The 25,556-nt window shown below is 39.1% G+C and overlaps 1 protein-coding gene across 1 annotated transcript in view; it reads left to right on the forward strand.

The window, feature by feature from the left end:
• PTPRM (protein tyrosine phosphatase receptor type M) overlaps window positions 1-25,556 on the forward strand; it is a gene marked incomplete at its 5' end in the record, with an annotated part of 481,602 nt that overhangs the window by 376,309 nt on the left and 79,737 nt on the right. Inside the window, 4 exons of the mRNA XM_084260019.1 lie at window positions 2,062-2,213; window positions 4,730-4,804; window positions 5,031-5,057; window positions 9,895-10,082. Coding sequence (XP_084116145.1) covers window positions 2,062-2,213; window positions 4,730-4,804; window positions 5,031-5,057; window positions 9,895-10,082 — 442 coding nt within the window. The remainder of the gene's footprint in view (window positions 1-2,061; window positions 2,214-4,729; window positions 4,805-5,030; window positions 5,058-9,894; window positions 10,083-25,556) is intronic.

The following is a 25,556-nucleotide window of genomic DNA, read 5'->3' on the forward strand; positions in this document are numbered from 1 at the left end:
ATAGTCCTGTAAGACTGGTGGTTGGACGTGATGATCTTGAAGGTCTTTGCCAATCTTGATGATTCTGTGATTCTATGTGACTTGTTACTGTTTATCTTACACTCTTTCTTAGATAAACTGTAATATTATCATTAATGAATTTTGAAATCCATCATAATGAGCATTTATGGATGAGGTTTTTTGCACATCTATATGCATAGTATAGTACAGAGTCCCACAGGTGGCTGCCATCCAACTGACCATAAACACCTTCTCGGTATCTGTCAGAGTCTAGAGCAGGTTCGTCATGGCTTAAGGTAGTGCAGGTGACTTCTGACCTGGAATGAGCAAAGAGGTACACCCTGCTCGTTACTGTAGATACTGTAGCAGGTTTTTGAGATGGAGTACTTCAGTCACTTTCAGTCATTGGGATATGCCCTCATGAATGGAATAGCAATTCCAGCATCTTACTGAGAGCCAAAAGTGACCCTTAAAACCCAATACCATGCCTGCACTTACTACTTCTGTTAACAGTAAGCCATTAGTTTCAAAGGTCTTTTGAGCTTTAGTCACGAACTAAGATACAGCTGAGCTTGGTACTATATCAGTACAAAACACAACCATAGCTCCTGCCCATATGGCTTGTTATCTAGGTGTAAGATAAGAGACAACAGGTAGATAGATGAGGAACATAAGGAGACTCTGAGGCAGTACTGATCAGCACAGTGAGCAGTAATATCAGTACTTTCCAAGTGTGTCTGCAGGCAGAACAGTGAGCTACTGGTAGGGAGGTTTACAGAAAGCTCCTCACATGCAACATAAGGGGAGACAAACATGCTTGTTTGAAGATCTAGCAGAGGGTGCTATAATTTTTTGTCTGTGGCATGAATCTTTTTTTCATATTTAATGAGAGTTAACAGGGAGAAAGGCTTTGAGTGTTAGCCCAACTTGGTTATGCTTCATGAATTAGGCCTCTAGAAGTGGAAGGAAACATAGATGACATAATAAGCTCCTGTAAGTTCTGGTTGAAGATATCTAAAAGGTCTTTCTGAGAGATTGATTTGAGCTGTTTTCCACAGAAGAACAAATAGATATAAGACCATCAAAGTCTATGGAGCATTTATTTTTGTGTGAATCCATACCTTGGAAGATAATATACAGAAGGAATCTGGAAAATTTAAATGAAGGCTGTAGGCAAGGACTTGGAGAAAGGGTTGGTCTAAGACAGTCAGAGGCCAGAGAAACAAGCCAAATGGGCATGGGATCCACCATCATTAGGGTCACACATCTCACTGACCTTGAAGGAAAGATCAAGAGTTTTGGACCTGTTATTTTGTGATGGTAGCTGAGCATAACTGGGGGAGACAGAATGAATTTTAAGTTTAGACAGAAACAGACGGATGTGGAAAAAAGAGGTATATGCATCAAAAGCAGTTCAGATAATGCTTTTACATTATCAGAGTCAAGATCTTGTTGCCGACAGATCTCTCCTCCTGAAAAACAACTAACTCTTGTGACTAATTCTCCTGAAATCAAGGGTGATTGATATTAGTCTTAAGAAATGCATGACAATTTAATGTCACTTGTGCAAAGTGTTTTAAGTGTTTGCTTGTGCAAAGTGTTTTAAGAGATTATACATGTAATACACAGTGTGATGTAAACGAGTCAGCTGTATCACGGTGTCTCAGTGAAACAGCACCAGACATTTCAGCGCATGCGGAGTGAAAATCGTTACTGATTTTTGTCAGTTCCAGCGAAATATCTTCTAGCATTTTTATTTATGTACTTAAACAGATACAGCCTCTGATACAGTAGCTCACATGACCTTTGTGTCCCAAGTAGTCCACTTTAATTCAGTCCCCAAGAACTGTTCATTGTAGGTCAAGGCATCAGCAGCTATCCCTTGTTGAAAAACACGAGCGTGAAATTAATATATGTTTCCAGAAATGCAGGAATTAATAATGGTAAATATGCTAATAATGTGGCTACAAGCTAACAATGCTGATCTAAACAACATGAAGACTATGTCTGCTCACTGAGTACTTTTTTCTTTTTTTTTTTCCTTAACATTCATTTCTTAAGAAAATTGGCTAAAAAGAGGAAAGAGACATTGAGTAGCACACGGCAGGAAATGACAGTGATGGTGAATTCAATGGATAAAAGCTACACTGAGCAAGGCACCAACTGTGATGAAGCTTTCTCTTTCATGGACACGCACAATCTAAATGGGAGATGTAAGTTTTTTTTTTCTTTTCTTTTCTTTTCTTTTTTTCTGGAAGGTGGAAGAAAGGTGCAAATGGTTTTTAAAATATTCCTCATTACTCAGTCATGGAAAATCCATGGGACCCAGAGTTTCCCACTGTGCAGAACATTACACTGTGTATTCGAATGAGTAAGACAGTCGGAAATCAAGAATAGACTTCTTTAAAAATAATAAGGATAATTGAGCTTTTTTCTGTCCATCCTTTTCTTCTGCAGAAGCGCAAAGACATTACTGAAACAGCTGCAGTTTTACCTTTCTCCAGTCTCTATTATGTTAAAAAATTTATATCCCTCATGCTGTCCCAAGTCCTTCAAATGCTTCTCCTGCTCACTTCGTTTTTTGTAGGTGAAATTTATTTTTGAATGTCATAACTTGATAATGGTGATCTGATTGTCTTGTCATTTCCAATTCTAGATGATGCTTTTTCTGTTGCTTGTGCAAGGGAAGAACTCGGTGGAATTATCTGTTCTGCAATTTCATAAGAGATTCTCTGATATCTTGGGTCTTCTTGGATCTACTCTGAGAAGAAATAAAATTTGGGATATAAAATTGCCTTTATTAGAATTTTAGTCAAGGACTGACCCCTATCTGGGGGTGAGCACTAGGCAAAAACCAGGAAAAACGGCAGGTTTTTATAATTGTTAAGAAGAATGGGAAAAAATAGTGACTATGTTCAAAAAACTTCCTTGGTTTTGTAGTTCTTAAGGAACCTCAGTTTTCCTTGTATACCAGTGTTTTGAACATCTTCAGAATTTGTCAAAGATGTAATTTTGTTTCAAGTACTACCAGTATGAGAGGCCCAACTCCCACTCTTTAATAATATGCTTAAGAACTTATCTTTGACGAGCTGAGTTGTACAAACACTCTGTGAGGTTTACACAACGAGACTTCTCTCAGCAGCATTAGGCTCAGAATTTGCAATGTTAATTTGCATTTGAGTTACTTTAGAAATTGCTTTGAAATAGATCTTTCAAAACCTGACTCGCCTGTCTGGTGAGGATATACCATTGCAGTTAATGAGATTACTTCTGTGAAGAGATTAAGAATTATGACTTCATCTTCCATCATCATGATGTAGTTTTCCAGTGATGTTTCTGAATGGTCACAACAACCAACAAGCTGCAATGAGTTACTGGGACTAAATCCTCTGTATGTAAACCACCATAAACCAATCTGAAATTGTTGGCATAACAAGTATTTTATACCACTTGAGGGCTAGAGCCTCTGATTAGACTTTCCATAAGAAATGAGGTCACCATAAGAAGCATTCTGACAGTCCTTAGGAATAATCTTTGTTTAAGGCCTTGTACTCAAGAGATTTTGAACATTCCTACCTCCTAGGAAAGTATATTGTCCTGTCTACATTCTGTATCTAACCAGTTTTATTTGCTGCAGCAGCCCTGACCTCAACTAATCTCTTCTTCCATACCCAAAAGGAGTAACACTCTGTTCTTTTCATCCAGTAATTCAGGAGACATAATCAAAGGAAAGTAGTCTTAGATATATTCATTTATAGGGTAAGTGATAACTGCCAGTTTTATTTAAGCCAGTTTTCAGGTAGCTACATCTTAATAATGACTGGCAACTGTATGCCCTAGAAAATTAACCAAAAAAAAACCCATGCTGGAAAGCCAGCAGGAGTAATGTCACTCCTTCTCATCTTCCTCAATTCTACTTTTGTTTCACAAATTCCTGTTAGTCTGTTTATTGGTATCTGTCATGTGCTTACATTCACTGATCCAACCGAATTTCAGTAGTGTAGAGAAGCAGCTAAGGCTGAATTTACAATGAGCTTTGCTTAAAAGCCTTTAATGACTCTTTGGCTGAACATCTTGTAAAATGTTGTGATTAACTCCCACCTGTTGAATCTCTCTGTGCTTACAACAGTAATTCATGTGATCTTTCTATACCAGGGAACTAACTGTACTTAATTTGTCACGTTGGGCTTTTCCCTTAGGTTTTACAAATGGTTAATTGATTAAATACCAGTGCAAGCACGGTCTGTGTACCACTCCCTGGAAAGCATCATTATAAAAAAAAAAAGTAATATTCAGGACATAATACTATCTGTGTACACATTATCCACCTGTCTGGAGAAACCAAGAAAATGGAGAGGAAAAAATTCAACTATAGTAGAATATTTGCATACAGTATTATTAAGTAAACTTACTAATGATCAAAGCTTCTGTCTAGAACACCTGTTGCCACTGTGATGTCTTTAGTCAAGCATCAGCATTCAGTCTCATCTTGTGATTTACGATGTAATTTGTCATCACCAATCAAAATACTTTCTCTGATGACATTTCTCTTTAGAGAATTCATCAAACTGGTCACTAGACACACCTGTTTTTCCTCAGGTCGTGATTCCAGTGCAGTAAACACAACAGGATGGACTCTAAACCAAGTCAGTCGCATGCACAGTGTCACGCAGCTTGAGCAGCCACATATCACTGAGCTGTCTCTAACCAGCTTTGTTTCTCTTTGCAGCTGTATCTTCACCATCTTCATTTACAATGAAAACTAACACATTGAGCACAACAGTGCCTAATTCTTATTACCCAGGTAACCGATTTTTTTCTTGGTTTCCATGCTATATAGACCTTTTCACAGTAAAGCACATCTAATTATGTTATTATATTTCTTGCCATAGAAATTTAATGCATATATAAGCAATGTACTGGTTGCTTACAGTAGCTTTCTGAAAGAAAACTCGGGAACCTTTATCAATCATTTACTGTTCTCTCTCTTTTTACCTTTTCTGCTTTGACCTGCTTATGATGTATGACAGATCCATTTGTGCCAACTGCAATTTTAGGTGAGAACATTTCCCTTTATCAAAGTTTATTGCTGAAGTCACAGTTCTCGGGGTACAGACAATAGTATGCAAAAGCTGGAGTTTTATGCTAAAGGGAGGGGGTAGGCTTGGCTACACTGAGAATGCAAAGGACAGTTATCAGGCTTGATTACTGCTGTCATAGTGCAAGTCAGGGGAGAAGAGAGAGACATAATTTTTTACGAGTGGATTTGCGATGAAATGTTTATGCATGTATTTGGAGTGACACAAAAGAATTTGATTATCACAGCAATTGAAATAGTTTCCCTCATTTTTTTCTGTTTTGTCTCAGAACTGAAGATGTCACCTCTTAAAAATAAATTTTTATCCTAATTAGACTATTCATGATACAGAAAATCAGACAAAAATACAGTTTTGACCATCCACCACCTATCATTTCTTCTCACAATACCGCATGGTTTTTGACGCGCTTGTCAAAGTGAAGTTTCAGAGGATAGTATTTTGAACAGCAAAAATGATAACATGACACTTAGAGTATATAGTTTATTATGCCTCAGGTGTCACAGGAACAAAATGAAACAGTAGAACTGTAGGTTAAAAACATACAGTTAAAGTGTAAAGCATTTCCACTAGGAATTTAGGAAAACCTGCTATTTCCCAATGTCAAAAAGAGAGGCTTCTGCACAGTGATAGAACAATAAGCATGAGGCGCTATTGCATTTTCAATGCTTAAGTAACTCTAACTGCTTTGTGGCTTGTACTCATTTACACCTCCTTCTCATACTAACTTAAGCTAAACAGAGAGATTTCTTCGCAAACAAGTCAGACAAAACAAAACAGTGCACTGTAGCAACAATGCAGAATCCAGCGCTAAGCCTGTTTACTCTTTTTTAGAAGGATTGATATTTTTACAACAAATATTTTTCTTTCTTCTCCTTTTTCTACAAATGACTACAAAAAACCGTAAGACCTCTCAACTGATTCCTGCCCTTACACTGTACGCTAAAGAGGCTTAAGTAAAAGTAGGGTGGAGGATATGAAAAGTAGAAGGTTATGCAGGTGGTCTTGAAAATTTGTTATTGTGAAAGAATATTTAGCACAGCGCATTTCAGTGTGATAACTCGCAGAAGGAACTTGTGTGGTTTAATGCATTATGTAAATCTGGAAGAAGGTAACGGTAGTGACTGTAACAATGTAATAATCTGCATGCAAATGAAATTTGCAGTGCTTTTTAACTGCCTGAGATGTTAGATTTTTTTGTGTGCTTTAGCATTCATTCAACGCTTCATCCAGTAGATGTTCTTTCTGACCTTGTGGGTGGGCAAGGAGAAAAGTACTATTATCAGGAGAAAAACTTTGAGATTTCCTATCTGCATTATTAAGTTTTGGTTGATGGTTTCTTTGATTTTATTTTTTGTGACCTTTGCTATATAATAATGATGGTAAAATGGTTAGTTTTTTTTCCCCACAAGAAATAATCTCTAAACAAGTAATTCAGATATCAGACAAACACACTGTGAAAAAAAACTCTTTTTTTTTACTAAGTCTGCAAAATCTTGAATTAGTTGGATATGTATTTTGTAGTCTACTGTGGCAACCTGTGCTTACTCATCTCAGAAAATCTTCAAATTATTTTGCTGTGGAAAATCAGTATTTTTGTAACCTTACATGCTAAAAGATTGGGTACTTTTTATGAATGGCATTCCATTCAGACCAGGTATCTCTCCAAAAACATCTTTATGACTGGCTGTATAGGACTAGTGTTTCATCTTAGGTAAATCATGCTCATGCTTGAGTCGGTAGAAGAATATACCTATTAACAAAGAATACTGGGTTTTAATTGCAACTAATACCTGCTCTTGCTGTCTTCCAGTGTCCAAGGAAGTTGTGTTAGACTGCAAGGTCAAGCCTGTAGTTAGAATTAAATGAACTTTTCAGTGTGAGCTCCTGGGAAGGGTACAAATTTGGTGAATGGTTGAGTTTAGTTTTCAAAATCTTCTAGAAAGGGCGCAGCACACTTACCATTTTCAAATATATGTACAGCAAGATCTCTGGACTATTTATGCAAACTAGAAACTTAGCCAACTGAGGAAAAAAAAAAAGACTGAGGATTAGTGATAAACTCTTTAAAAGTCACAAAAGACAACAGTCTTACTTTTTAGATTCAGATATTCAGAAATTCTCTTACATTTCAGGGAAAACATTCATGCTTAACCTAATAACCTAAGTGAAAGCCTGAGATGTAAAATAGCACTTTACATAACATTGACTAAACATGCAGTTACTATTCATGTTGGTCCAGTTTCACCAATGTGCATATTTCTACAATTGGAGAAAGAAGAGAGTCAGCCTAGAAAAGATACTGGGTTGGGTTCCTTATTTCCAGTTCATATAACAAGTAAATAAATATATTCTCTAATAAGAGTTGTACAGCAATATGAGAATGTGTAAGTGGAGAGCAGAACTGCAGCTGTATGAGTATTTGAGCTGGACAAACCTCCCATTGCATATCCACACTGCATTTGGAGACACTCACCCTTTGAAAAACAGCAACTGTTGTGCCTGCAAAAAACTGTCATATACACAACTCCTGATGTACCATATAATCCAAGGACTGAAAGCACTAAAACAACTTAAAAGAGTCCTCACAAAGAGAGGAAAAAAAGTTTTAATGCAGCTATAAGATATAAAGAAATGGAGAGAGGAAAATTATCCTAAAACAAAGGAACTCCTGGGAAAGAGATTTGTGAGGATTGAACTGCAGCTTTCATAGCACAATACCCTACTATCTGATGACTTTGCCTTCATCTTAGTTACTAACCGCCTGTGTTACAAAAAATTCTGTAGTTTGGAAAAAAACCCAAAACCAACAAAAGAAACCCACCAAGTTTTCTAAACTATTTATAAAATTAAAATAAGATACCCAAAAAGTCATGGTCAACTTCTTACACCTTTTCTGTCTTCTGTGTCTTAGCCACCTTGTAGTTCTCAGGTGCCATTTCAACAGCAACATACTGTACCTACACTTGTATACCACGCTTCATGCCATGCATCCCAAGGTGCTTTGCAGTACAATTTTATTGCACATTAGGCAAAAGTTGTCAAATGTAGTAACTAAAAGATGAATCCCTTTCCTCTGCATTAGATCAGCTTAGCAAACTGTGAGGAAGAGTCATTGAATGCCCATATTCGGACCCATAAATTTTTCACTTTTATTTTTGGTTTAGGTTTAAATGCATAGTTCATATTGACTGTATGCTTACTGAGGGCCAGATTTTGTGTGTCTCAGTATTGGTGTGAAGTGAGAGAACCTAAAATTATCCTTGAAATATGACTCACTGAGCAGCTTCAGTGGTGTAGCTAATTCCTGAACCTCACCTTTAATGAGGTGTGGTAGTATTTTTGGTATCTACATGAGAATCTGGGACCTTTTCTTCCAGAGTATTTGTGGAACATTTTTTGCCATAATATATCTAACTTATGAATGTGGAAATACTATTTTAGTATTTCCCTTTCATACAACATATTTTGAAAAGGAATGATTTTTAATATAGTATTTTTATAAACCCTCTTGCTATGTTACTGTGCAGTCAGCGAGGAGTAGTTTGAATAAGTCAAAGCACCACATTTACAATTTTAGTTAAAACCCAAAACCTCTTTGAGATATGTAAAATTATTACTTGGGGGTACAGAACAATATTTATGATGATGCTTGGACCTTAGAATTTGGGTGTTGTTCTTTTTTTCTTTTGTCAAGTCTGAGCAAATTTTTAAAATTCCATCTAAACAGGAAGGAACTCATATTGTTTCCTTAGGTAGAGTGCACTTTCACGTCTGTCTATTTACTACTAAGTGTAAGTTTTGATCTCAGTTGCATCTGTGTGAATTGACTCACATTAAGATACCATGGTTTCAGTACATTTAATTTATACTGCGAAACTGAGATCAGCATCTGACTCATTTAGGAAATCACTCTGTAAAGACTAAATTACAAACATAAAATTACCTGTAATTATTAATGTAGTACTGTTGCTTATGCCCTGTTTCCTTTTTCTCCTCCTCTTTTTTTTCTCCTGATATGTATCTTCTTAAAAGTGCCAATCAATGGTAAGTTGCCCATTTGCCCCATGGAAGAGATGTGGAGGGTTGGGAGAGTATGTGTCTCATAAAAATTTTAACCAGCCCACTGGGTTCTCCTGTTTGTTGGCTTGCATGTCAGTTGACATACAACATTCCATGCCTGATGTGATGGCTCATGATATCCTGTGGTCCTAAAGCATGTTCAGCAGCCAGTCAAGACATTTTTCCTGATCAGATGACCGTTTGCATTTGTCCTCTCGTAGTTTGTCTTCAAATGTTGTATCAGATCTACATTTCCATTGCAGTCCTAGCTTGATGAAACCATAAGCCATTTTGTGCATCTTTTTATTTTGCTCACTCCAAACATTTGCTCTAAATTTGCAGTGTAAAATACAGCACTTCAGTAATTTTAAGAATACAAGTCCATTTCATTCCATGGGACTTGTTGAAGTTTCAGAATGAAACTTCTACGCAGTTTAGAACCGAATGCCTAATTTAAAACCTGTTTGTAATCAGCCAGTGATATTTAAAACAATATTAGAGTTCGGACTGCTCTGCAATGCTTCCATTGTAGAACCATGGACTTTGCCTCATTCCAATCAGTCTTGCAATTTCCCTGTGTAAACTGCTCCATGGATTTACTGTTCTGTAGCCTTCACTGACAGAAGCAATACTGATGGTGTCAGATTTCTGCCATTCCTCTAGAAATCTGTGTAATTTATATTTCTACTAATTAGTGGAAATGAGCCAGTACATTATGGAATGCTCTTTCTTTTAGATGAAACTCATACGATGGTCAGTGACACAAGCAGCCTGGTCCAATCCCATACCTACAAGAAGCGAGATCCAGTGGATGTTCCTTACCAGACCGGACAGCTTCATCCAGCGATTCGCGTGGCTGACTTGCTACAGCACATCACCCAAATGAAGTGTGCAGAAGGCTATGGATTCAAAGAGGAGTATGAAGTAAGTGTCAGGTCTGATTATTACGTTTTCTGCATTGTTGGCTTTATCTGTCTGCTACCTGTACTACAGAACAGGAAAAATAATTACTCAACCAAGTAAGACAGCGGCTGTGTGAGAGACGATACTGAATGGAAAGAATCATCTCTACAGTGTGCAAACTTTCTGATTACAGCCAGCCAGGATGAGGAGCGAGACATGGAAACCTTTCTTAGAAATCTCTGCCTAATTCTAATTGCATAAAGCTGGATATTAAAAAAAAAATGCCATCAGGTCCAGTAGTGCTGTTCCAGAATGTGCCATGTTTTTCTTTTACTATTGAAGAATATAGGGCTTTTTTCCAGTGTTCTACATTACAGTCTGTCTAATTACAGTTGCCCTGTAACACGATATTAGCTTGGAAATCAAGTTCTACAAGCAGTATTTCTTGGAATAATAGTATTCTTCATGGAGAGGAAGTGTGCAAATCTTCAGAGAGGCCTGTAGGGCTATAAAATTTATTCTGTGGTGCCTGAACCGTTTCCCACTAGCTGGAGGCTATCTCTAATCCTCATTATTTTTCATAGGAATTTATGGGCTGTCTTTTTTTCCCTTTTTTTTTGTGATTCAACTTCTGTTTCTTCATTTCATGCAAGAGTGACCTGTTCCTCCCTGTTACCATCTTACTTTTAAATGCCATTGCCACTATATCCTGGCAAATACTATAGGAATGCAGCACACTGAACTGCAGATCTTGCCTTCTTTGTGAGAGTCTAAAGAATGCACCACTCCTCATCCAAATTGTGTATTTGAATGAGCAGAGACTTACCATCTGTGTTCCTCCTCTAATGTGAGAGAGGATTTGAGACCCTTTAAAATCTTCAAGGTCCGATATTGTATTTGCTAGGGCATAAAAAGTGAATGTCCTTTGTTGATTTTTCTTTGCCTTTTAGCTCAGATTTTAAGAAGTTTACTCTTGTGAATGATTCTCACACAGAGAAATACTCTAATATGGGTTGGTAAGATGTCTGCTGTGAGTAGAGTTTTCCACAAGACTACAATTCAGTAGGTTTGAACCCAAAAACAAAGTAGCATGAAGATTAATTCATAGAAGGAAAAATGCCTAAGATTGATCTGCCAAGTTTGACTGTAAATTGTCAAAATTGTCATAGGAGCATAGGAGAAATGGCGAGATAATTTTTGACTGGTCAGGTAGGAAGATGCACACATAACAACATGTAGGGTCTGATCTGTAGATATATTTGAAGCTGTGATATATTAAATACTCTGTTAATTCTTAGTATATTGTATGGACTGTGATCCAAGATGATGTGATTAGATCTAAAAAAACCCAGTGTTTGTGCTATGTGGTCTAGAAAGCAAATAATGATCACCCCTCTGTTTCCAGGTGTAAGCCACACCTGACAGAGGCTGTATCTGCCCCTGGATGTGGTAGTGTCAATTTGTCCAGTGGAGGAACCTGTCCAAATTGCATTCCATCTCCAACCCAGTACACAGTCCTAAATTTCACCAGAGTGTGATAAATCAGAGGAACAGGTGTAAATGGCTCTTACTGTGATGTGACTCTGACATAGCCAGTGAGAAGTGGAATGATACAGATTCAATCTAACTGTCTTCTCAAAGCAGAAGCCAGAAAAAAAGAAGAAAAAAAAAAGATCCTTTCTTGTTCTTTCACCTATAGAAAGAAAAGGGAGGAAGACAACTGGCAAAAGTCATTTCCACCCTGAAGGGCAAGCACAGTTTCTCTTTCAGGCACACACAGATGTGCACTGCCCCAGAGGCTCAATATACCATGCTTAAGTTTTAAAAGTAGGAACTAATGTATTCCCTGCTGTCTGTCCTTCAAGATGACTGATACAATTACTAGTACACTTATGGGTTTTTACAAGTGTGCGTACTGCTTGCATTGTACAAGAGATGGTGGGTTTTGAAGTTTGTGCTTTGTCGTGCCAACTCCATGTTACAACAATTGATTAAATATGTAATTGTTTAAACTGGTATTTGTAGTATTAGACTTTCAAAGCCTATGCTTCAGGCCACTTTCAAAATCACTGATGACATTTTTTCCCCCCTAAAACGTAGAAAACAATTCATTCCCAGAAGCAGCTAATCACTTGTCAACTTTCATTTGTGTGGCTGACTTAAACAAGTTTGTTCCTGTGAGGGGTTTTTTTGTGCCGCTGTTATTTAAAAATGATAGAATTGAAAATTCTTGTCTTTGGAAAAGATTTGCTCATCAGCCAAAACCTTTTATACCAGCATTAAGCCTAGAGGAAAGCTACAATTAATTTGTAAAAAAAAAAAAAAAAAGAAAAGAAAAAAAAAGAAAAAAGGCGACTGTGAAATGGAATTTATAATGTAACCAATGACATGGCTTTTTTAACTACAGCGGATCAAATGATGCTGCTGAGAAACAGTTTCCAGGAAAATCACTTAATTTTTAGCTTACCAAGCTGATGAATGGCACCCCATTACAGACAGTAGGTGTAGTCATGACTAATGCTGGTAGATGCAACGCATTAGGGTGCAGTTTATTAGTAGTGGCAAGGAAGGGGGACTTAAAATACTGCAGCTGCATCTAAAAAAGTCCTCTTTATATACGGAAATTGTTTATAATCTGAATGAACCATAACTAGCCATATCGCTGTGTATTTTTTTCCTTCTAACTACTGCAGTGTTGCTGGTTTTCCTCCATATGCAATGAACTGCCCAATATATTCTAGCACTGCTAAGATTGTGAATCTCTTTGTTTACGCTGCTGTCAAACCGATATTGTCCTCTTTACAGGGTTGCACTAGACAAGGGAAGAACTTTTCCCTTATAAATTATCAGAAGGATAACTGTCCAAATGAAAAAAGAGAAATAGTTTGGCAGGGGATTTGTTTTGAATGAAGTCTCATAGATGATTTTTGCTTTAACAAGACAGCAGGATTATATAGTCTCACCAGGGAAAGAGTTTGATTCAGGAGAAATTCACTCAGGATTCACTCTGAAAATAAATCTGTTGAACTGAACAGAAAGTAAAGTAGCACATTACCCATTAGCAGCACTTCGGAGGAGTGCAAGGATACAGAGCACTTACTGTCATGCATAGTTACAAGTGCTTTAAAATAAAATTTAATAATTAGGGCCACTATTCAAAATAATTAGGGCTATAGTTTACAATCTAAGCATCTATGTAGTTTTAAATCCTGTTGGGTTCATGCAAAAATTTTTGGAGTAGCATAACTGGCACAAAGGATAAAGGTCTTTAAGCAATGGCAGGCAGGTACTCGGTCACTCACTGCTCAGCTCCCCATCAGGATTACCCACTTGAGCTACTGAGTATCTTTAGCTGCCAATATACATAGGCTTGGGAACACCATGCTTTGCTGTATCACGCCCTGTTACTCTCCTGGGAGGAGCTGAGATCCTTTAACTCTCATTGCTGGAAAGGCTTTGATTGAACATCAGCAAGGAAACATCCCACAGCCTGGCCCTGTTGCTGTGCCAGAATGTGCGGAGGTGCGCGGAGGTTCCCGTTCCCCAGAGCAGGATCAGGCCCTGGCTCTTGGACGTAGTGGGCCGTTTCTGATTTTCTGTCTGGCTGTGCCTGTAGAACAAGAGCAAATACAGAAGTGGCCTTAGCAGCACATCAGTAACAAGTTCACTGCCCGTTTTCCCATGTGTTTCTCAGGTGTGGAAGTATCGTGGATATGTTTCTGTAAGCTGTGGACTCAAATGCAGACCTTCATTTGCGGCCTAGCGGAGTGTGAATGATTGGAAGGGATTGCACAGAAATCCTTAAACTCGGGGAAATTTCCACACAGCTAGTCTGTAGTAGATCTTTAAAATCCTTTTGTATCCCCTCCCAGACCCTTCAGAAAGGGGAGATTTGGTCTTGGTTCCAGCATTGTTAGACTGGCAGGATAACATCAGCCTGATTTCACATGCACCCCTGCTCTAATTGTGGGTTATTTAAGCTGCTCCCTGATGCTACAGTGTGAGAGGGCTTTTACTGATCATGAAGGAGGATCACTGCTTCTCTCCTTTCTGCACTGCAGACACAAAATAAATAGAAAAGGAGGGTGAAAGTGGTCTCTACTGTTCATCACTTCTTTCTCCTTACACTGGCCGCATTTTGGTTTAGACCCTCTAGCTTCCCAGTGCTTTACAGTGTATCCTTTCACAAGAACCTGTCTCTGTCAAAAGTCCACAAAAACATAAATGCAAAGATGAGTTCATCTCCTTCCTAAGCAGATTGACTAGGGTACTGGATGCCAGCCTAACATTGCATAGTTAGGGCAGAAACAGAGAAATATATCAATATCTTATAATCTTAAATAAGTTTTATTTTTTACCCTATTTTTGAATCAGCAAAAATTGCTGCCTGTTCAGTGTAAATTGGTTCTTTGCCAGGTTAAGGTAAGTTGACATAAGACAGTTTCAAATCGATTTCAGAGTGTCCACACAGGAGCTTGGACTGGTTTAACAGAATTGATTTAAAAACACACCTTTAATTAAACCAGTGCAACTTTGTGTAGATAAATCCTTGCAAAATCAATTTCACATTATGTTCCATGACGGGGAGTTCTGAGCTTCCATTATCTCAAAACCAGAGGTTCCTTTGAAAAGCCAGCGTTTGCAATGGGTATCCTGCTCAGATCAGCCTCACTTACTGTCACTAACAGGACTGTGTCAATAACAGAGTTTAAAAAAGGTTCCTGCGTCTAGCTTTAACTTTAAGGCCTTTCCCCCCACTGTCTCTCTTGACTTCCATCTCCTCCCCTCCTGTCAAACACATCCTTTCTCAAGGTTTTCTGGCTGTTAACTGTTTCGGTGAGGAAGTGATCTTATACTAATACCATTCAACCAATACTGTTCCAAATACAGTTACGTACTGTCAAGTTAAACTGTGCTGATTACGCCCCTTTTATGCTGCATGGTCTCCACTCTGGGGGATGCACAAATGTAGCTGTGTTAATCTCTAAATCACTGCAGTGAAATAGATGGATACCTATGAGGATACAGGCTCAGAGGGCCTATCAAGGTCAGGAACATGAAATATTTTTTCTAATGTATGTTAAACAATTCGTTTCAGTGTAGCACTTTTTAGATCCTATTATACTTTGGTAGAAGTATTTTTAAATAGGTTATGTGGTCATGGTCACTATTCAGTTATACATTGGGGGATTGTGGCCAAAGATGATCATAAAAAAATAGATAATTCGAAGAGGATTTGGAGGGGAGTGTTGCGAATAATTGGGGTCATGAAAGAAATCCAATCTTCATAGCAATATACTAATTGAAATGGAATTTCAGAAGATAGGCAGGTAGATGTGCCAATAGTAAAACCAGTTTTTGATGCATACTACTGGCAAGTGAAATATCTGAGGTAAATAGAAAATGGTTTTAAGAAACACAGTAGGAAAAAACCTCTCTAAAACCATCAGAAATACAGATCTCTGGTTTCAGGGACAGAAAGTATTGCAGGCAAGCAGGAAATTGTTCATGGAGGAGGTTTACTACACAGATGCCCAATTAAGGTTTTGTTTTCTCTAAACCCCTGTTAGATAAATGTCTGACCTAGGACGGAAGTCTGATATAGTTTCCATTTTTTTGCTGTCATGCAAAGGCATAACAGGCTAGAATCCTGTCAGTCCAACCCAGTCCTCCAGTCACAGCTTTTTTTTCCCTTTAGTTCTAACTGGAAGACAAATTTGTTGCCACATGACACTTCCAAACCCTGTGCCTCTGGGACCCTGTTCTGAGGTCTTGAAAATATTTTGTTGGCGTTATGTTGACAGAGCTACTGGCAGAACCCAGCTGGTGCAGCTTTTTTCTATACACGTTCCTTGTGACTGCAACTGGCCTGTCTCTCCTCCAACCTGTACATTTTATCATGCCTTTTTCTCTGATTTTATTTGATATTCTGCAGCACCAGCTGAGACAGTCAATACCACAATCAGTGCAGGTTATTTTCTGTCCTACAAGACACAAATTACGAAGAAAGCAGAATGACTCTGGAACATTGGGTGGGAATGGGGGCATTAGTCCACAGTGTAAATACATGAAGGATAACATCTGTGTCCTCCAGAATTGAGAGCAGGTAACTGCTTGTCTCTCTTTCTTTTTTTGTAATAATGCTAAAACTCATTGGAGATTGTAAACATAACAGAAATAAAACCAGAAGTAAAATAGTGGAATTTGTCCTGTGAAAATGGTGTGGGAAATTACTGGAAATACTCATCTGTAGAGATCATAGCTATCGTTTTTTGTGAAGTTTCATCTGATTAGATGGGTCTCAGAACAATCACCTGAATGCCAGATGAATGTTTAATCTTTAATACTGTAAAGTTGCAGTGGTCTGATTATAGGCATAGATTATTATGTAAGTGTTCTCTCCCATGGGCAATGAAGGATAACTGCAACTAATGGTGATATAAAGGTCCTTTATGTAAGACGAGTATTTCTCCTTTATCAAAGGACTCTGTTCAGAGTAAAAGTTTCTCCAGATTGACATGGTACCCGCAGCAGCCTTCCCTGAATCCCAAGTAACTTGTTCCTACTTGGGTTTATCCCAAGCTCTTGGACATTAGAAACCTTGTCACAGGGGAGATCATATGCAGGGATCAAGAGCAATAGTAAGAATGAGTGGCTGCCATGTCCATGCAGCATGTTTGGTTTGGAAATCCTAAGGTACTACAGACCAATACAGAATTGTTTAAATAAAGTCACACCAAACCAGGAACTACTTTCACTAGTAAATAGCCTATGTTATTCATGACACAACTTCCCAGTGCATGCAAGATCCATGTAATTCTTGTAGCAGAACGGTTGACTTCCAGTTCTTGATCAGCAAGAATCAGTTGTCAACAGTTTTAGCTGGATGGCAGTTAATAGGAGTTTGTTTGAGTTTTTTTCTGGTTCAGGAGAGACACAGTTAGTTTGCTGAATGTCTGTTGGTGTGTCAGCCAGTTTTATGCCATTCTGACCCAATCCTTAATAGCTGTGAACTTCTGGTTTTAACAGATTTCAATAGTATGAGAAGTGGTGTGTCACAGTGCTTAACACCATTCATATGACACTGCCCTATGTTGTGGTGTGGCTAACTGCCCAGTGATCAAGGTGTCCCAGGACATTCTAAATCTCACTCTTTCCTTCTCCCACTCTTCCTAAATGCCTTCTCCTCCAGTTTAAATAAAAGTGCATGTATATGCAGAAACAGCTTTCTAATTTGTTTTTGTTTAAGCAGGTTTAATTAGAATTTATTCTTAACACAGGTTGTAGATTTGGGCAGGTCATGGCTTCATTAGAAAGGCTTTGGGGTTTTATGTTTGAATAATAAAATTGCAGAGGTGTATAGACTAGAATGCTTCTAATATCCTTAGGATTACTCTCAGTGGGGTGTATGCAGCTGTTTGTTCATGCTGTGACACAGCTATTTTTGGTACTGATCAGTCTGTGATTTACTTGGATGTGAATGTCCTGGTTTTTTCTTCTTCTTGGTAGCCTGAACAGTCTGAACCGAATACAGTCTCAGGCAGCAGGGATGCCTAACAAGAACAACGATGCCAAATCGAGTCCAGTGTTTTTCTCCATCTGAGTCTGCCCCGATGCAGTCTTGCATGTAAAGTTGAGACTGTGTCCTAAGGAAAGCCTTGTAGCTTTTCAGTGCATCTTTCATGACCTTTCTATCCCTGTATGCAGTTAAAAAAGAGACTGGTGGTATTGATCCACTCAGAACAGCATCGGGCCACTCAAAGTCGTGAGATACAGATGCTTAAGCTGATCAATTGGATGGATAAACTGAATGCAGGTTGTTCTTATATAGGAGCTCTGGCAGCTATTTTAATTGCTCTCTGCCCCTACCAAGTCTGGTAGTCCTGGTATATGTGGTAACAAACATATGAATGACTACAAAATCTTTCAGCAATAAAAAAATGGGTTGTAACCTGTCAGTTCTCATGGTCCTGAAGATGCCCTTGGAGTCTTTTCCATGTTCAGATATTTAGGAGACCTTAATTTCATATTTCAGCATAGCTGGACTGAAAACCAAAAAGTAAAGCATGTGATGCCATGTGTACTGGACACATTTCCAAGTGCAAACAAACTGTGGTCTGCATTCTGCTGCCAAAGGAAATGAGAAGAATGCTTTAGAGATACCAACTATGACATAACACTTGGCTGCCTTTGACCCCAGTTCATATTGAAATCCCAGCATGTTGGCACAGCAGCACTCATGGGCAACATGACTTCATACAGACCACACTAGTCCACTGTCAGCCTCCACTGTCCATTAGAGTTCCACACTGGCTATATCAGACTGTTAAAGGGTGAGCAGGTTCTTCTCATCACACCCTGGCTCTCCCATTGACAGATCAGCTTATGGAGGGGAACCAGGGCGTTTTGGTTGGTGCAGGATTGTTACCAGTGCGCCATTGTGGCAGTGAGCAGCACCTGTTGTTCTTCAGCCTTCAGCAACCCCACAACAGAAGGGTCTTCCGAGGGACCGGACAAGATAGACAGCATTTAATTTTATCTGTCTCAAAGGACATTAGTCCAAAAGCCCACCAGTAGCCTTTTGGGTCATTGAAATATCCTCCCCAGAGGTATTCTATGCCAAGGATGCGTGGACCAGTAACAATGGGACGCTTTTCCTGGTCATACTCTGTTGTGACTCCCTTCAGCCTCATCCTGTTGGGATCTCCCTGTCACTCCAGCAATACAGATGGGTTTTGCATGTTCATGGCTTGATGACATTAGGGTACACTGTACACCAGTGTTCACTGGAGTGTTATACTCCTGTGGATCAGATGTGCCCAGCCATCAGACCTACACAGTCCAATAAACACGGTTGTACTTCTCCTCTACCTGGCTGAAGGCAGGGCCCTTCTAATCCTGCTCAACATGTTAATTATTCCCTTCTTGCAAAAATGAATTGGAAGTCCTTTGAAGAGGATCATAAGTGTGATCAGTCCTTCCACTCGCTCAGGGGAACTTCCCACTGGAAACTGGAGTGGCATTTTTCCTGGAGGCATCACAATTTGTGATTGGCCTCCCTACCCTCTCATTCCAGGCTACTGGCCCCATCAGAGCAGCTGAAAATGTTTTCTCATATGTATCAGCTCACTCAGGATTAGGGATTGAGTGATTAGCCCTGGTTCTGCTTCTTCCTCTCATTCTCATGATGACCCTGGTTCATCATCGTCGCCTGCTAAGCAAACTGATTTCTTTGTGTATTTCTTTTCTGTATAGGGGTGACTGATACCAGCACAGGTTGTTTTTTTGGTTTAGCTGCAGGGCCTCTTGCTCGGGTTGGAGTGGCTGCTGTGTCTACAGTTTTGTGGTTAGATCCAGAGACCTTCTCTTCCCTTTGTAGTGTGGAACAGAGCTCAGTAGGCATGGGCCAGGCCCCAGCACGTTGCAGTGATTTGTTTCTGGAATTGCCAGGGTCACAGCATACTTTTCCCAAATATTCAAGTTCTTCAGGATTGTGCACTTGTTCAGGAATGAAGTTCCAAAAGACTCGAGATGTCCATCTTCCAAGGCATTTGCCCATGCTATCCCACACAGCCTCCCACTCGTAACTATCCAGATTCTGGGCAGATCTCTGGGTGGTATTTTAAAACAGTTGTTTAACCCTAAACAAGACCTGAAATGCATTCAGGAGACATAGCAATAGGAACATGATGATCTGAATATCCCAAGGATATTAAAAATTCTAAAGAGCTGTTGTAGCTAGCCTGGAGAAGGGGAAGGTGAAGGTGGTGTGTTCTCCCTGTCTCCCTCATAGGTTGGTTCTCTGCAGAAACAAGGTAGAGAGTGTGATTAGTAATTCCCGGGAGATAGCACCCGAGGTGCACAAACGAAAGCAGTGCTGTATACACAAACCAAATCATTCTCATGGTCAATAAAGTTATCTTATCATAAGTGAGTAGTACACAGTGCCGTAAGAGGAACATTTTCCTCCAGCTCCCAGAAGTGATAAACAGCACCACAGAGAATAAATAATGTAAGTAAGAACTTACAGGACACAACCATGCAAACAATACTACCTTGTGACCAGAAATTTTTAAACTAATGCAGTGAATATTTACAGTGAATTTTTTAACACACTCTGGTCAGAGCTGTCCATATCTCAACCCTTCTTACCCCACATAAGGTGAGAGAAGGACTGTTGTGGTTTAACCCAGGCAGCAGCTAAAAGAACCACACAGCCATTTGCTCACTCCCCACCTGCCAATGGGATGGGGGAGAGAATAAGAAAAGTAAAAGAAGTAAAACTCATGGGTTGAGATAAAGGTAGTTTAATAGGAAAGAAAATGAAGACCCTAATAATAACAACAATAATAATGATAAATTATACAAAACAAATGATCAACAGCACAGTTTCTGACTGACCAAAGCAGATGCTCAGCTACTTCTCAAGCCACCCCACCTCCTGACCAACCCCCAGTTATATACAGAGCATGATATCATATGGTATGGAATATCTCTTTGGTTAGTTAGGGCTGTGTGCACTCCCAGCTTCTTGGGTGCCCCTACCTTCTTGTTGACAGTCCAGTATAAGATGCTGGAAAGTCCTTGACTGCTTGGCAACAGCTAAAAACATCAGCGTGTTATCAACATTATTCTCATCCCAAATCCAAAACAAAGCACTGTACCAGATACTAGGAAGAAAATCAACTCGCTTTCAGCTGAAATCAGGACAGTGCAATAAGCACCTTTGATGCTATTCCTGATCCTTAATGAACAAGTCTCCTTAACAATTTAAAATGGAATCATTTTAGCTGTTGGACATAATTTTGTGGAGGTGCCTCTTGTCTGTCATTGTCCCATGAAAATAAAGTTTTAACCTGCTTTAGAAAGTTGTGGGGTTTTTCCCATCTTGTATCCAGCTGCCACAGCAGTCTTTCCAAACTTGTTTTAATTTTGCTCCCCTTTTTTTCTGACCTATGACTCCCATCATTAAGGTCTTTTATTTTCTGAAGGCATTGCAAAATCTTCCTCAGTTCATACTGAAAAGATTTGCAGGCATGTGCAATGTCAACTTGGAGCAATCAAAGAAATAGCTTCCAAGTTCCACTGATTACTGTAAACTTGGCAGCAAGCAGATCCTTGGAAATCCAGTATGCACATCTGATAAGCCCAAGTAATTAGCACAGGGCTTGCACAATTTTAATTGAAAGAATTTACCTTTGCCATTTTACTGCTTCCTCTTGTTCAGATGTACACAGAGGTACATGCTTATTCTTCCAATAACCAACCCTCACACATCAGAATTTTAGCATGTGAAAGCTGTTGCTCCATTTTTCCACAGTCTGTCTTGTCTTCCCTTCGGCAGCCACAGGTTGAGAAACACTCCAACTGTACTAAGCAGACTTTCAGGATGTATTTTACTCTGGTTGTCTGTCATTTGTGCTGAATGATCTTGCTACTATGCTTTTGCTAGTGTCAAATCTATGCTCTTTCTGTACCTTTTGAAATTAGGGTTTAGTTTCAGATTGAGCCACTCTGTGAGTCATTACGGGCCGGCCATTCAGCAGCGGGGTGGGATAGTATGTGAGACCACTGAACGTAATTTCACTCATAACGTGAGTTTCCAGAGGGAGATGCATGAGAATGGCTTTAATCCTCACAGCAATATGATCACAGAATGGAAGAACATTAGGAGTTGGAGGAGACCTCAAAAGATCATCAGGTCCAACTCCAAACCCCTGCCAGAGCAGGATCACGTAGACTAAATCACACAGGAATGTGTCCAGGCAGGTTTTGAATGTCTTCAGAGAAGGAGACTCCAAAAGATGATAGGTTAAAAGATGAAAGGTTAAACTTTCTAAATGCTAGTGACAAGTATGATTAAAAGGAAAGAGTTTTTGAAACACTGCAGGCTATATACTGCGTATTTGCACCAGGCTGACTTATTAATTATTAAAATAAGACATTGAATATTTGATCAGAATCCGTAATCCCTTCTTCAGTTAACATATTATTTACTTTTAAAAACTGCTGATGTACTATGCTTTTCCCATTTCACCTGCAAAAATGAATTGGTCCAATTTATGTGCGCAGAATAATGTATTGTGCTTTAATGTTCAAGATATTATTCATTACTTCCTACTCATATAAGCTTCCATATCTCCTTCATATTTTATTAGTGCCCTTTAAAAAGACATAAAAAAATCAGTCATGTAGTTATTCAATTTTAAATTATGCAAATGGTGTTAAATGCAATTATAATCTATTCTTTATTAATTATATATGCACCCCATGTTTTTTCCATGGATTGTATTTATTCACTACAAATAATTAGACATTTTAGTCCATTGCTGGTTTCATGACCAGAGCATTATTATTGGCTGCTTGTAAAGTGAGAGGACCACTTCTCAAATCAAATTAGCATAATTTAGCTATTAGGAGTTTTCATTTAGCAGCAGTTTATCCACAGCATACCTAAAATATGCATTATTTTCTATAATGGATTTGTTTTAAATAAGTTAAAATAGCCATTATAAATTTTTCAGGAAATGAAAATCCGTATTCTTACGTAGCCTGTGGCTCAGTGTATTTTTTAAAAAGTTATCTAGCTGGAGTACAAGACTTCTTACACAATTCCTGTAGTGCTTTAGTAATTCTCCTGTCAGTGGAACAGATGATCATCATTTTCTAGCAGGAATGACTTTTTATAACAACATACTGAATTGATGAGCCCAGAAGATTCTGTGGGAAATGTTAAGTCCACTGTCGTAGTTGGGCAGACAAGGGGGTTATAGCAAGCCTCCTTTCTCCCCTGCTGGGTTCCTGCTATAGCCACTGTCTCAGTGTGATTGCTGCTTGCCAAGTTGTCAGGCAGGATCTCAATGATACCACTGCCTACACTCTTGTGGGGCTACTGTTGTTCTCCAACTCCTTGGCTCTGCATCCCTCTTATTAATTAGCAGTTACGTAGCCCAGTGTCCTCAGCTAGTCACCCGAAAGGCAAAATGAATGTAGCCTGCCAAACAGCCAGGAGAAGAGATGGGCAACTTGGTCAGGAAGAGACAAAGATGAGCAGGGCAACTGTGGAATGAAATTGTCACCCCATCCAAAGCTGATGGGAAGACTGGAGGACTCATGGAAACAAAGCATCCCAGGAGGTGGGCAGAAGGAAAAGCAGGCTGGCTTCGGGAACTTACGAAGTACTGGCAGTGAGAAAGTCAGTATTTCAGAAATGGCATGATGGCAGCATCCACCATGTAAATTTGAGTTAGTGGATCTGCATTTCAGTTCAGGACTGATGAAAATTCATAATATTGACACTTCTTCACTAGACCAGAACAGCCGACCAGAGCCGATTGCCACAGACACACTCTAAAGAGCTTACAGTTTTAGGCTTACAGCATGATTCGGAGTCCAAGGCAGGGGAGACCTTAAGTACATGTTTAGGTCCATTTGTTTTTTTAAAGGTTGTAAGGGATGTTTTAAATTTTATTTTAAGATATGTTCTTTCCTGTTTTACATTTTACCATTCACTTAAATGGAAGCAACATCAGGCGCCTCAGACATATGACAGTTTGGACATGTTCATATAGTGGGGATGAAGCTTGAATGGTGCAGTGTCTTCCCCTTGAGAACCTAAAGAGATTCATAACTGACAGTGCTCTGCTTTGGTCTGTGGAAAAAAAAAAACAGATAGCATGTATTCATTAATTAAATGCAGGTTAAAATGGCCCTACCAACTGAGCTCAGTTATTGCCTGCCTAGCTTTCAGGTGCTTGCCAGTGCCATAGAAACTGCTTTTAATATATAACAGAAAAGAAGCTCTTTTATCTACAAGAGAGAGGTCTGTCTCTAAGACACAGGCTATCTCCTCTCTTAGACCACACACCAAAAAGAGATAAAAGAAGTGAGGACCTTCCTTGATATGCAGGCTGGGGCTGTCCTGAGCCTAACAAAGGCAGCCTGAAGCAAAGGGGGTCCATTTTTTAGTGAAGTTACAGATTTTTGTCTCTGTCCTACCCAACAGTGATGGGATTACCTTCTGAATAGAATGTCTCCTAGCACTTGCTTTGGAATGGTGGAAGCTTCCATGCAGTCTGCAGTGTTGATAACTGAAGTAAGCATAAAGCTTTAGTGTGTGATTAATCTGGGTGAAGACAACAGGAATACGTTGCCTTTGATGCTTAACTATTTGGCTCTATCACAGAGCTTAGAGTTTTGACGTGAATATGTACTACCATTCAGATTTTTACAGTAAATACCTGCACATGAGTGATTGCCGTGCTTTTCCTTACCAAGAATGATGACAAAGCAACAAAATCCCAATATGCCAATAGAAATGTTGAAACAGTAGGTTAGATCCTATATCGTCAAAGAACAGTAAAAGCAGCTATCTCCAACCCCACATGAATAGTTGGGAACACAACAAGATGATTTAAATAAATGAGGAAAAGCTTGTATTGCAAGCTTTTTACATTTTCATGCCCTTCCAAGATCCTCTGAATCTAAGCATGACTGTCAAGTTGAGACATACGCTTTTTAATCTTGAGAAAGACTGCATACAACAGTTCTTCAGTCTTTTGTGATACCAGTATTGCTCTTCCAAGTGCTGTCAACCATTATTCATTGCCAGAAGTGCATTGTTTGCCCAAAGAGTATTTCAGATCATTGTCCTCTGCATTATGCTGTGGTATCAGCTGAGCTTTTGTTCACTTAGCCTTGATTTTTATCTGCTCCTGTTTCTATTTGTCATTGGTGTCTCTGGTCATGTTGGACAAATAGCTACAATAAACCTCTGCATTTTCAGTTCTTGTTTTTGCTCATTTACCTATTCATACTTCAGCTTTGATGCTCTGTGCAACACTGCTGTACACAACTTCTGTAAGATTGGCAAAATAAATTATGCAAGGATTCTTTGGGTAAGGAAATCCTTAAAGTGGCACAGGGCCACTTTTTCAGCTCCAGTACCAAGTCTCTACCTTGTTTCCAGGATAGTGAAATATCACTCATTCCTGGCTGCTGTAATACCCCCTTAGGATACTCTGAGCTGTGCCAGAGATCAGTGTTACTTCGGCAATGCTAACAACGATTATTCATTATTCCTTATAATACAGGGAATCGGGAGCACCCAACAAAGCTATTAAGCAGTAGGTTTAAAGTGAACAAAAGGAAATATTTTTCACACAGCACATAATTACATCGTGGAGCTCATTGCCTCAAGATGCTGTGAAGCCAAAATTATAAATGGGTTCAAAAATGGGCTAGACAAATTCATTATTAAACACAATGGCTGTGTGCACTCTCTGGCTGAGGAAGAGATTGCTCAGGAAAGCCATTGATTGCTAGAAGCTAAGAGGGTATGCTGGGGAAAGAGCCACTCTCTATGTGTTCTGTTTGTCATACTTTTTCGTAAACATCTGCTACTAGTCCTGTCACAGAAAATACAATGGGTTGTGTGGACCTCTGGTTTGACCCAGTGTGGCTGTTAACACACATAAAGAAGAAGAAAATAAATCA

This window comes from Gallinula chloropus, assembly GCF_964237585.1.
Source record: "Gallinula chloropus genome assembly, chromosome: 2".
Classification (NCBI taxonomy): Eukaryota; Metazoa; Chordata; class Aves; order Gruiformes; family Rallidae; genus Gallinula; species Gallinula chloropus.